Source organism: Arachis stenosperma, chromosome 3 (assembly GCF_014773155.1).
Source record: "Arachis stenosperma cultivar V10309 chromosome 3, arast.V10309.gnm1.PFL2, whole genome shotgun sequence".
Lineage (NCBI taxonomy): Eukaryota > Viridiplantae > Streptophyta > Magnoliopsida > Fabales > Fabaceae > Arachis > Arachis stenosperma.
In genome coordinates, this window is record NC_080379.1 from 4,727,567 (window position 1) to 4,740,049 (window position 12,483).

The 12,483-nt window shown below is 32.8% G+C and overlaps 2 protein-coding genes across 4 annotated transcripts; one reads left to right on the top strand and one right to left on the bottom strand.

Moving 5' to 3' along the window:
* The first annotated feature begins 1,564 nt into the window (after positions 1-1,564).
* Positions 1,565-5,444, top strand: LOC130970650 (uncharacterized). 3 transcript variants are annotated; one of them, XM_057896796.1, is made up of 5 exons: positions 1,572-1,683; positions 2,016-2,062; positions 2,158-3,570; positions 3,771-3,796; positions 4,188-5,444. In XM_057896796.1, the coding sequence occupies exons 3-5, from the start codon at positions 2,229-2,231 to the stop codon at positions 4,944-4,946; spliced, it is 2,127 nt and encodes a 708-aa protein (XP_057752779.1). In that variant the 5' UTR covers positions 1,572-1,683; positions 2,016-2,062; positions 2,158-2,228; the 3' UTR covers positions 4,947-5,444. The 3 variants fall into 3 exon arrangements, with proteins under 3 accessions (XP_057752780.1, XP_057752779.1, XP_057752778.1); XM_057896797.1 differs by lacking the exon at positions 2,016-2,062 and having other exon boundaries at positions 1,565-1,683; positions 2,143-3,570; XM_057896795.1 differs by lacking the exon at positions 2,016-2,062.
* A 3,286-nt stretch (positions 5,445-8,730) lies between these two features.
* Positions 8,731-12,483, bottom strand: LOC130970058 (glucose-1-phosphate adenylyltransferase large subunit 1-like). Its single transcript, XM_057896018.1, has 15 exons — positions 12,271-12,483; positions 11,942-12,168; positions 11,730-11,852; positions 11,455-11,625; positions 11,143-11,235; positions 10,867-10,950; positions 10,715-10,770; positions 10,532-10,625; positions 10,198-10,383; positions 9,992-10,072; positions 9,813-9,899; positions 9,606-9,710; positions 9,400-9,506; positions 9,235-9,295; positions 8,731-9,040 (listed from the first exon to the last, which is right to left on the bottom strand). Exons 2-15 carry the CDS (start codon positions 12,137-12,139, stop codon positions 8,939-8,941), a joined length of 1,548 nt encoding a protein of 515 aa, XP_057752001.1. The 5' UTR covers positions 12,140-12,168; positions 12,271-12,483; the 3' UTR covers positions 8,731-8,938.

The following is a 12,483-nucleotide window of genomic DNA, read 5'->3' on the forward strand; positions in this document are numbered from 1 at the left end:
CTGTTTCCCATTTAAATTGAGATTGATTATCCTTAGATGTTCCAGCTTCATTTTTTACTTGTATTGGAATTGCTGGTTCTTCGTCACTTGAATAGTCTAGAATATGTTCTTCATTTTCTATATTTTCATCATTTACTAATTCTTCTTCTATTTGAAAACCATGTTCCATAATATTATTTTCTTGAGCCATTTTTAATTGTTTAAAAAGTATTGTAACTTCTTCTAATTTTTCTTCAATATTCATAATTTCAATGGTGGTTTTACTTTTAAGTCTGTTATGTTGATTATATTTTGAAATTTTTCTTTTTTGGGATTCTCTTTTTCCTTATTTCTTTGAAATTTTATAGATACTAATATTTCTTCAAGCATATCTACTATAGAATTTAATTGTGGGTTAAAAGTATGATGAAGATGTGGGGAATCATTTCCATGGTAGCATTTTTTAGAAATTCCATGTGAAAAATAAGTTTTTTCAGGTTTTTGAAGTCCCTCAATAAAACTTATAGTAAAATAAAGATTTTGAGAAAAATCATTTTGTATTGATTTTAAGAATTCAGTGTCATTACAATTAACATTGGTTAAAATCATTAATTTTTGATCTATTAGTTTTGATAATTTAATTATTTCTTCTCTTAAATCTTCTAATTTACTTTTTTCCATTAGGTGATGCTTTTCTTTGTGAAGAGTTGCAGTTTTAATTTAAAAGTGTGGTTTTAGAATATGTAATTTAGATTTTGCCACGTAAGCACATCTTTAAAACAACATCTTTACCATATATTTCACCTTAAAATATTTAGGCACAACAATGTGCAAATTGCTAAATTTGTCATAGATGTTTGGCAAACTTCAACAATTATTTTTTGGCGCTTAGTACAATAGTACCTACTGGCTACCTATCAAACGCAATAAATTAATCTTTAAAATATATAACCGTGAGTCAAAATAATTTTATAGCATGTCACAACTTAATTGATGGTTCACTATTCTATTTTCAATGGTCAATTTAAAACATTTCATCTTCTAAAAATTAATTGAGATAGACCTTAATCATTTTCACTGTTAATCCAAATTATACATTAAAAAGAAAATGGAATGAAACAGAAATTAGGACAGTACATACTTTTTTTTTGTTTCATTACATAACAAAATAGAGTGGGGCCATTCGAACCCTGTACAATAATTTTATTCATTTGGATGGAAATTATAAAGTGGCCACAATTACGACGCGTAATTCGAAACATAGGAGAAATAGAAAAAAGCAATGGATGGAAAAAGAATTAATTAAAAATAATTTGAAGAAAGAGAAGGAATTGTTGGAACTTGGAAGGAAACAAATAAAAAAGCGCAGGTGGATGGGTCCCACGGATTCATGTGGCTGAGGAAAGAACACCCAAAAGAAACTAAAGCTACGTTACAAAAATTCCAACGGCTCGGATTGATTCCACGAGCCACAGAACCAACGTACTATGAGCATCTCAACCGTCGATTTCGTTTCACTAAACAGTCACAAGTTTTTAACGCTGTAACTGTAACGTTGCTCTTCATTTTTTGCTCCTCCTTCTTCATCTAATCATTATTATTTTTGATTTATGTTACAAAAATTTATTATTCTCATCTTCGTGCTTCTCAGTGGTTCTTTTTTGCTTCGCCGAATTCGCTTTTCGGCGTCTCAGAATTTCGAAGGTAGCTTCGAACTTCCTCGTTCTTTTGTTCGAATGAATTTATTCTTCTAGTTGAGTTCTGTTGTTTGGTGAATTCTGTTGAAGTTCAATTTGTTTTTGCTGCTTGTTTAGGTTTGTTTCTCTTTAACGGAAATTTTCAATCGTAATGAAATCTTATACACTTGAAATTGATGCTGGAATTTGCGTTTTCTGATGTATTTTATAGGATTCAGTAGGTTTCTGGGTTAGATTTAACTTTCTTCACGTGATGGTGTAGATTGAGTTTGTTCGTGTCTGCAACTCTGCATGCGTTGGTTTTCTTATTCTTTTGATGAAGTCTAGTCTGATTTGCAGGGATCATGAATCCGGATTTTGAATTCTTCTGTGGCTTGGTTGTGTTTGTGAGTTCAACATATTTTGCTGTGTTGTTCTTGTGTATGTATGTTTGTGTTACTGTGTTTTGATGAATGCTAACACGCAGGTCTCATGAATACAGGTCATGAACATTACTTCAGTTTGGCTATGTTTGTGAGTTGAAGGTAGTGTAGTGGTGGCGGTCGGTCAGTGATGACGCCTGACGATATTGGACAAGCATGTCATGAGGGTGAGGGGGTGGATGCTCATCAGGCGATAAACGGTTACCACTCAGTGTGGATGTCTCATTGGCTGCACACAGATTGTAGGTCAGCACCCACGAATCGGAACCATTCAATGTTTGGTTGTGGAGTTAAAGAAGTCAAACAAGACAGTGGCTCTGAACAGCATGGTTTAATTGGCTGTTCAGATGTTGTGGTTGATAGTTCTGTGCGTCCTGGAGCATTAGGAGAAGTAGGCAGGGGTGCAAGGGTTACTTCCATCAATGAGGCTGAATATGGAAAATCAAAGAAGCCAAGCATTGATTCCAAATCATTTCCTATATTCAACGTTTCTCAAAAGACTGAAGGAATTTTGTCATTGAAGAAGGAACATGATAGTCTTTACCATGGAGAATGTATAAAGTCTGAAACTAAATCCTGCTCTGAAGATGACAGTGTTTCTCCTAATGGAACTGGCATTCATGTGCCATCAGCATCTGCACATCATCCTCCTAGAACTGAAACATCAGTTAGAGAGCATTGGTTGTTGTCTCAAGGAAATTTACCTTCAGGTCTGTTGATGAAATCTCCAAATGCAGTTGAACAGAAGAACATAGATGTTTCAACATCACTATGGAATGAATTTGTAAAATCAGACTCTGCCGTTGTGCCAACTGTGTGTGACAAAGGAAAAGGTTTGATGCCTGCATTCACATCTGGACACCAAAAAATATACCAGTCAAGCTACAATGTAGCAACCCAGGAGCATATCACCACTACTAAATATCACAGTTTTTCTTCTCTTTTAATCCATGAGAAGAAAATGAGTAACCTGTTAGACCCGCATAGATCTTCCTTTTCAAGATGGATTCAAGATGGTATTGCTCAGTTACCGCGCAACCCGGGCGTTGATGACAATGATGATGAATTGTGTTTTGTTCGCCATGCGCACCACAACATTCACAATCATGTTGCTGGTGCAAACATTACAAATCAGACTGCTTCCTTAAAGTCAACTAAACCTCAAGTTATTTGTGGTGAAAGCTCCCTGCAATTGCTTCATGATGGTGAGAGTGTGAAGACAACTCACCATTTTCTTAACTCTGAAGAGACTGATGCTAATTTATCTGACAGAGGTCAATTCTTTAGAGAGGCAATAGTGTCTTCCAAATTCAAAGGAAATTCTGTGAAGCTGGAAACTCTGGGGGCCTCCATAAAGAGTTCAGGAAAGGAAAATGTGCGAGATCTCAGAAGTTCAACAACCCTGAAGAACGAATCATCTGCTGAAACAGATGCCATGGACATTCATGCTTTACATGAGAATCACCTTCAGGGTATATAGGCATACTCTATCCATTATTATTATTATTATTATTATTATTGAAAAAAAATTTAGCTATTATGGACTAATTTAAGCAGAAAATGTTCTATTTTCCATATTTTGACTCAAGTTCAATTGTAACCATTTCTGGCAGTTTTATAGCTTTAATACTGTTTCTGGCTAAAATGCTGAAGCTTGTTCCCTTTTGCGCAGGTGATGTTCCATTGCAAACAAACAAGGTAATAATCCCATTGCTTGATCTTTTTGATACTGCGGCATCTGTTTTTCATCCATGATGCTCTTGCTTAAGCATTTAAAAATTTTATATTGTTACCCTGGTTTTCATGTTCAGCTCCACACATCATAGTCTGCCTTTTGATTGTCAATTGTAATGAATGTTGTTTGATATCATAAGGCCATGCAGCTAACATTACTGTTCTTCATATCTAGACTTGGATACAAACACTAACTCACCCACTCACATTACATGTGATATCTGTATATAAATTTTAAACAAGCAGTTCCTAAATTCAATAACTATATCATATCTCGAGATTGTTGTACCAATCTTATTGCAGGTGATTGAATCTGATACTATTTTAAACATTATTAAAATTTTGAATTTTGTAGAGTTCCAAGGATATTCAAAAGTCACCCAGTTCTCAAGTTGCAGTAACTTCAGCCAGTGAGAAGAACAAAGCTAAATCAACGAATATAGAACTACTTGACATAAACCAAGAGCCTTGTGAGGATCAGACTATGGCAAATCCGATAGTTGATAGGGAGACTAGTACATCTAGAACCCACAGCCTTGGTGCGGAACATTTTCTTCCCGATGCAGACGAGCACGGAAGGTCAATATCTGGCAATAGTTCTTTGGGTCTGGATTCTAGTAGCAGATGGGTTAAACGACTCAAGTTATGCAGAATGGGTTCTGCATGTGGCACTGAAAGTGTAAACATTGGAGAATGTTCTTCACATGAAAAAGTAAATAATACTTTGGCAAAAGCTGTTGAAGGTACTGAAGCTAGCAAGGAGCCCAGAGTTGTAAATCATGCCAAAGAGCAGATGGTACCGGATCCACCTACAGCAGTATTAACAAATGGCAAGTCCAGTTTTACAGAAGCGAAGAGAGATGTCGAAATCACACTTTCACATCCCTGGATTCAGAGATGGAGTCACAAACATTCTGCATCCATCAAAAAGAGGCACGAATCAGTGGATCCTCATGATCCAAAGTCTTCAAACATAGCGATAGAAGAGATTCAAAAGGAGCAGTTTCCAAGCATTGCTGCTATGGCACTAATGGGAAAGGCACTGAACTGTTTGAATCCATCCAAGGTTATGAAAAAGGGACCGGTGACAGTTTGGAATGCGAAGGGATTTTGAAGTTGTTGGCCACCAACCTCTCCTACAAAATCTGAGCAGTGCATGCATAGAAAGATATTGTATATAGGAGCATGCATTTTTCTGTTATATCTATCTTATGTTTATGGGAAGTAAGTTGTTTTCATCCAGGGTGAGGAGAAATGTCTTTACCTCCCACGCCATATTTGGAAGCTATGCTTGCGTTAACACTTTTACCTGTGTTAAGGTTTGATAGAATATAAGGCTGAAGAGTTTGAATAATAGTTTCCTCACTCTGGAATGGTTTGCAGCTTTTGGAGGTAAAAGTAATTTAAGGCTAATTACCTTTCGGATTATTTTTTTTTCGTAAAAAGCCTTTTTCAGATATTCCAGATTGTAAATAGGTGGGTTATGCTAGGAAGGAACAATGAAAATGTAAATAAATAAAAGGTGGAAAACTGTGTGGTTAGCACAATCTGGTCCAGGATAGAAAAAGCACACTCTATATTCTTGTTACTTTATTATATCCATGAAATTGTTCCCAAGTATTTTCTGGTTTTCATATTCTTACGGAATATAACACGTATAACGAGACTTCCGTTTGCATCCCTCCTTTTCGTATCAAAGGGGTAGATAGATGCAATGCAACCAGTGAATCATAGGAGAATCGTCGGCACTCGGCACCTTCATTATTTAGGCATCAATGTTAGTAGTAAACAGCAAAAAGCAGAGTGTCTTTTCTCTCTTTATTTTTTCCTTCACAATTTTTTAAATTTCTTTTTTGTGGTTCAGAAAAGGTGGATCAGAGTTACGAAAATGCTAAGTGGAATTCTTTGAACCTGACTACTTTACAGATGGGTGTGACCCCTACTCTCTTGGAGGCTGCACTAAATTAAATTGAAGTGTTATAAGAGTTTGTTTTATTTTAGGGCAAAACACTAAAATAAGCCAATGGGAAGAAATTTTTACGTAAATCCGCCAAACCAAAATTTAGTTCATGAATCAACCAATGCATGTTTCTATGTAGTTCGAATCAATTAGATTCGAACTCAATCTACACATAATTCGAATCATATTGCTTCGAATTATACACAAAACTCACACACACACTAATTCGAATCAACTTGATTCGAATTACACACATACAATAATTCGAATCAAGTTGATTCGAATTACACCCTGATTTATTAAAAAAATTAATAATTTATTAAAAAATAATAATTTAAAATTAAAAAAATATATATTTTATTTCATGTATTAAAAAAAATCTAACAAAATATTTAATTACGAGACTTTTTTTAAATATTAATGAGCTATCAATTCAAATTCCATACAATACTCTTTTGTCCATTTTTAATAGCTCATGAATATTTTTTAATAAATTTTTTAAATTATATGGTGAGATATTACATGATTCGAATTACGCATGGGAAGTTCAATCACTCTATTCGAATTATACGGTGAGTAATTCGAATTCTATACAATACTCTTCTGCCCATTCTTGATAGCTCATGAATATTTTTTAATAAATTTATTTTAATTATATAAACCACAAAAAAATAATGCAAAATAATTTAAAAAATGACTTAAAAAATATTAGGAATACTATAAAAATTTGTAATGTTCTAATGATTTAGGTAAATACATGCATGTACACAAATTTTAAATAAAATACTCTAGATAGTCAATAATAATTTAAAAATTAAAGAAAATATTTTATTCCATCCAAAATAATTAAAAAATATATTTTATTCTATACAAAATAATTTAAAAAAATGACTTAAAAATGTTACGAGTACTATAAAAGTTTGTAATATTCTAGTGATTTAGGTAAATACATGATAAAAATATATTTTCTTTAATTTCTAAATTATTAATGTCCTAAGTCATTGCAAATTTTTATAGTACTCCTAACATCTTTTAAGCCATTTTTAAATTATTTTGCATAGAATAAAATATTTTTTGTGGTATAATTAAAATAAATTTATTAAAAAGTATTCATGAGCTATCAAAAATGGACAGAAGAGTATTGTATAGAATTCGAATTGCTCACCATATAATTCGAATCAGAGTGATTGAACTTTCCATGCGTAATTCGAATCATGTAATATCTCACCATATAATTTAAAAAAATTTATTAAAAAATATTCATGAGCTATTAAAAATGGACAAAAGAGTATTGTATGGAATTTGAATTGATAACTCATTAATATTTAAAAAAAGTCTCGTAATTAAATATTTTGTTAGATTTTTTTTAATACATGAAATAAAATATATATTTTTTTAATTTTAAATTATTATTTTTTAATAAATTTTTTAATAAATTATTAATTTTTTTAATAAATCAGGGTGTAATTCGAATCAACTTGATTCGAATTATTGTATGTGTGTAATTCGAATCAAGTTGATTCGAATTAGTGTGTGTGTGTGAGTTTTGTGTATAATTCGAAGCAATATGATTCGAATTATGTGTAGATTGAGTTCGAATCTAATTGATTCGAACTACATATAAACATGCATTAGTTGATTCATGAACTAAATTTTGGTTTGGCGGATTTGCGTAAAAATTTCTTATTTTAGTGTTTTGCCCTTTATTTTATTCTAAACATATATATAGATATTTTGATTTTTTACCATATTTTTTAATGTGTTAAGTAAAAAAAATTTTCGCTACAAAAATGAGTTTTATATTAAAAATTTGCAACTGTCCAATAAATTATTCCATACATAAAATGAGATTCGTATTTTCAATATTTAAACTACCTACCAGACCAATGAAAGGCAGTGTATAACTGTATATAATATACCTAGGTATTGCAAATAATGAAATAAGTTAATACTATTTCTAGTATTAGAATCACACCACATCTACTGCACATGTCGACAAGTTGGCGGTCCAATTAGCTTAGTTTTGCCATGTGGCACTTTGCTGACCTTCCAAACTTGCTGACGGTTGGTCCTGGTCCAAGCAACCATGTATGTGATTATGGTTGCTATCATAGGATTTGACTCTTCTAAAATAAGGAATTCTACTATCAAGAGGTTTTCTGGGAAGAAAATGAAAAATAAAATAAAAATAAAAAATTATTAAAAATAAAATGATATATTCTCTTAGACAAATTTTTTATTATCTACAAAAATGAATCTTTATCTTTTCATAATTTTTCTTTTTTACTATAGCATGCATCTAATTAAAGATGGAAAAAGAAAACTCATTTACATTGCAATTTGTACTAAAAATTTGTAAATTTTGTATCTGCATTTTTTAATGGGCCTTTTAATCCATACCATTTAACTAGCTAAATCTGCAATTTGGGAGACTAATTTATTCGTCTACTTTAAGTACGTATATTTTTTGTTTGGACAAAATGTATTTACATACATGAACTAACAACGCATGCATTTAACAAGCATTTTCTAAATAACAAAAATTAAATTTTAAATAATAATATTACGTCAGTTACAAAATCTAAAATAAAAGAGAATTGGGTGCTCAATTTCTTAATTTCTTTTGTTTAGTTATAGCTCATAAATGAGAAATAGTAATAATAATAATAATAATAATAATAATAATAATAATAATAATAATAATAATAATAATAATAAAAGTAAGATTATGAAAAGATAAAGAAAAACAACATAGACCTCATTTAGAGTTATTCAAAACACCAATTCAATTGTTAAAAACAACATTACATCTAATTGAAAAACTTAGAACACTAAATAAATGAGTCTCTCATCTTATAAATTCCTTATTCTTTCTTGTTTTCTTTGATACGAGACTAATTTCATATACTTCTCATACTTATAAGTTGCAAAATTAACATAGAAAGCAGCTTCAAAATTTCCACAGATTTCATTTTATTTTACTTATATGTGCATATCGCTTCCATGATTTTATTTTAGGCATTGTTTTTGTTACAGAGTGGGAACCTTCTATTTTACATATACATAGCCCAAAACAGGGTTCTGCACTCTGATTGCTCCTACCCTTCTCTTCTGTTCCCATGGATTGTTCCTTAGCTTGCCTCATTTTATATGACAGTTCCATCCTCTATTGTTGCCTTCTCCATTATGATGGTGATTCCTGACCTTATGTAGAATCCATCTTCTGATCTATCTGCTTCTTCAACACCCTACATTTTGACATATACATAACACAAATAATTTGAATTCGTAAGACACAATGACAACCAACAAAGCCTTAGTTGGCTACATGGATTAAATGACGCTATTGACTCCTATTATGTATCGTGTCTACAGTGAGACTTTTGTGTATGGTAGGAGATAATAATATGTATGTAAAAAGAAAAGAGGTAGACATGCTCACATCTTTGTTCATGATGATCACATCTTTTCCGATCCTTGCATTCTTGTCAATTATGCAGTTCCTTCAACAACAAGTCACAACAATTTCAACAACATTAGTTTCATTAATCTCTAGATAAAAGAAAATAGAGACAGTGTTAACATTCTTAAACCAAAATAAGGTTACCTAATCTTGGTGTTCTTTCCAATCCCAATGGGAACCTTCCCTTCGGCCAAAAGCGCGGCGATTTCAGATTCCGTTTGGTAATAGTCTGCTCCCATCATTACAGTGTTCTGCAAAAGTTTACTTAAGATGTAAGAAACCTTACACGGAGTGTGTGCTCTACACTCTAATGTCACCTAGAAAATTATGACAATGTTTTTCTTCTTTACCAGGAGTTCAACTCCATAATCCAAACGCGATCGCTCGCCCACAATGGAATGTTGGACAGTACATTCCCTCAGGAAACATCCATGGGAGATGATTGCATCCACAATCTACAATAATAGCAGAACTCAAACATGATAAGCAAGATATAAATGAAGTTCATCAGAGCAAGCTTCATAGTTGGATGATCATAGTCATAATCATAAACATACCCGGCATTTATCAATCTTAGTTGGTGGTAGGAATCTTGGAGATGTGTAAATAGGTGTCTTGGGGTCATAGAATTTGAACATTGGATTCTGCAAGAAAGTAGCATAAAGCATATACAATCCATGATACTGTGACTTGTAACTAAATCATGGTGAGAATGAGATAAATATCTTAGGCAAACCTCTTCAGTAAGAGCCATGTTAGCATCATAAAAGGATTTAATTGTTCCAATGTCTTCCCAATAGTCTCCAAAAAAATATGCCTGCACAAGATTATATAAAATTCTTGTTACCTTGTCACTCAAGTAATTAGCTCTTCTTATATCTGTGTCTTCGTCGAACATTGACAGATAAAAGAGACCGGAGAGAGTATTATTATTCGTCTTACTTGAACATCGTGCTCCCCGACAGCTGCAGGAATGATTTCGGATCCAAAGTCATTGGATGTTGGATATCTCCATTTGAGAAGCTTGAGTAAAACCTCTGTCTTGAATACATAAACCCCCATAGAGGCAATATATGGTGATTTCTTTGCATCTTGGTGTGACAACCCCATAATAGAAGTATCTACTTGCTGCATAGAAGTTATATCACAAAATCATGAATTAAAGAATTGATGTAAAGAAGAATAATAATATGCAACTTTTAAGATTCAATTGCACTAAAGTTTTCAAACCAAGACTATGCTTGTTTTTAGTACACACTTTTAATTTGGGACTTACCATTGATTTCAGATCAGCACCCTTTGGTTTCTCTGAAAAATGGATGATCCTACCTCTGCCATCAACCTTGACCAACCCGTAATCCGATGCGCGGCTAAAAAGTATTCAATTGGAAATTATACTTTGATAAATTTCAAATTTATAATGTTTGAGAATATCTAATACAAGTTTGAGAACACAAACCTGTCTCCTACAGCAGCACATGAAACTGTGATATCTGCATTTCTATCTACATGACTCTGATTATTGGCAATTTGTAAAAAAATGATATTAAAAATAGTCCAACCAACTTATACACCAAACAATCATATAAAAATCACAAATTACTAATGTACCTGCACAAGGTCCATGTAATCCATTCTGTATAAATGATCACCAGCCAAGATCAAAACATTCTCAACATTTGTGTGCTTAGCATCCTACAATATTTAAAGTAAATCCTTAATCTCCTCCTTGACCAAAAACATAGGAACAAATTAAAGTAGTCTCTTAGGATTTGAAAGCGACAAACTCGTCCCTCATTCGTATAAAAGGACTAATTTGTTACCACAAATTTATCAATTTTAAATCATGATAGACGACTTTATTCTCGAAAAAGACTTATTTCGCACCTCGAACACCCAAGTGAATTGCCTCACAGCATCTGCTGTTCCTTGGAACCACTTATTTCCAGCTTCACCAGCTGTTTGAGTAGCTGCCAGAACCTGTTTAGCAATCATCAACCGAAAACAAACATAATAAATACAAAACACTTCTAACCAACTTGAATTAGTCGAGTGGTCAGCCGCAGCAAACCCCTTAAATGAAACTAATCCTCGACGGATTAGTCCTTCGTTTGCCAGGCCAGGAGATATCATAGAAAACTAAGAAAAATACACAACATGTCTCTTATTATTACAATTTGTGTGAATATGATAAGGTACCTCAACATATCCATCTCCAAAGTTGATGCCATTTCCAAAGTAGGTGCGAGCTATGTGCCGGTTGAGGGATGCAGAGTTGAACTGTGTTAACACAAATATCTTGTTGATGCCACTGTTGATGCAATTGCTCATTGGTATGTCTATAAGCCTGTAGCAACCACCAACAGGAACCTGAAAAAAAAAAAAAAACAGAAAAATCACTCTCAGAATTCAGAATCTTCTTCAAAGGTCTCACTCACCAAAAAGTAGTGAAGATCAAGAAAATGATTACTCACAGCAGGTGTGGCTGTTCTTTTTGTGAGTGGATAAAGTTGAGCACCAGGACCACCCCCCAATATGATTGAGACTACATTTTTTGGATCAGCTTTTCTTCTCAGAAAAGATGGCATTTGAATTGTCTGAAAAAATATGGAATTTTAATTTTCATGCACTCACAAACACAGTTACTAGAAAATGGAAATCATAATTGAATAATTGAAGCACATACCAAAGATTCTTTTGCAGTTTCTGATGTAAGAACAGAAGATACAACAGAAGGTTTGGCCTTATTGATCATCATCTTCTTCTTCTCTTTGATGATCCAGGGACTGTAGTTGACACCCCCTTTGATCCTTTCACCTAAGAATCCATTTTCTTGATGAAGGCAATGAGGATTGGTTTTCATTGCCATACATGCAGATTCCATTGCTTCTTCAACTTTGATCAACTTGATTACTTCCAAAACAAAGAATCAAACACCAATAAAATCATAATCAGAATTCACTACTAAAGAGCATGAACTATTATGATCTGAAGGAAAAAAAAAAAAAAACTTACTTAGGATTGTGATGAGGATGAATCAAAGGTTAGTGAACTCTAGTGTAGTTTAGTGGTTGCTTTTAATTATTATGTGAGGCTCACAAGAAAGATGAGAAAGATCTTATGAAATTTTGGTATATATCAATATCAATTTCCAAAGACTATGATATAAATTATAATGTATATATTAATATTAATATTTTGGTGTACTACATAGACTCATGAACCTTG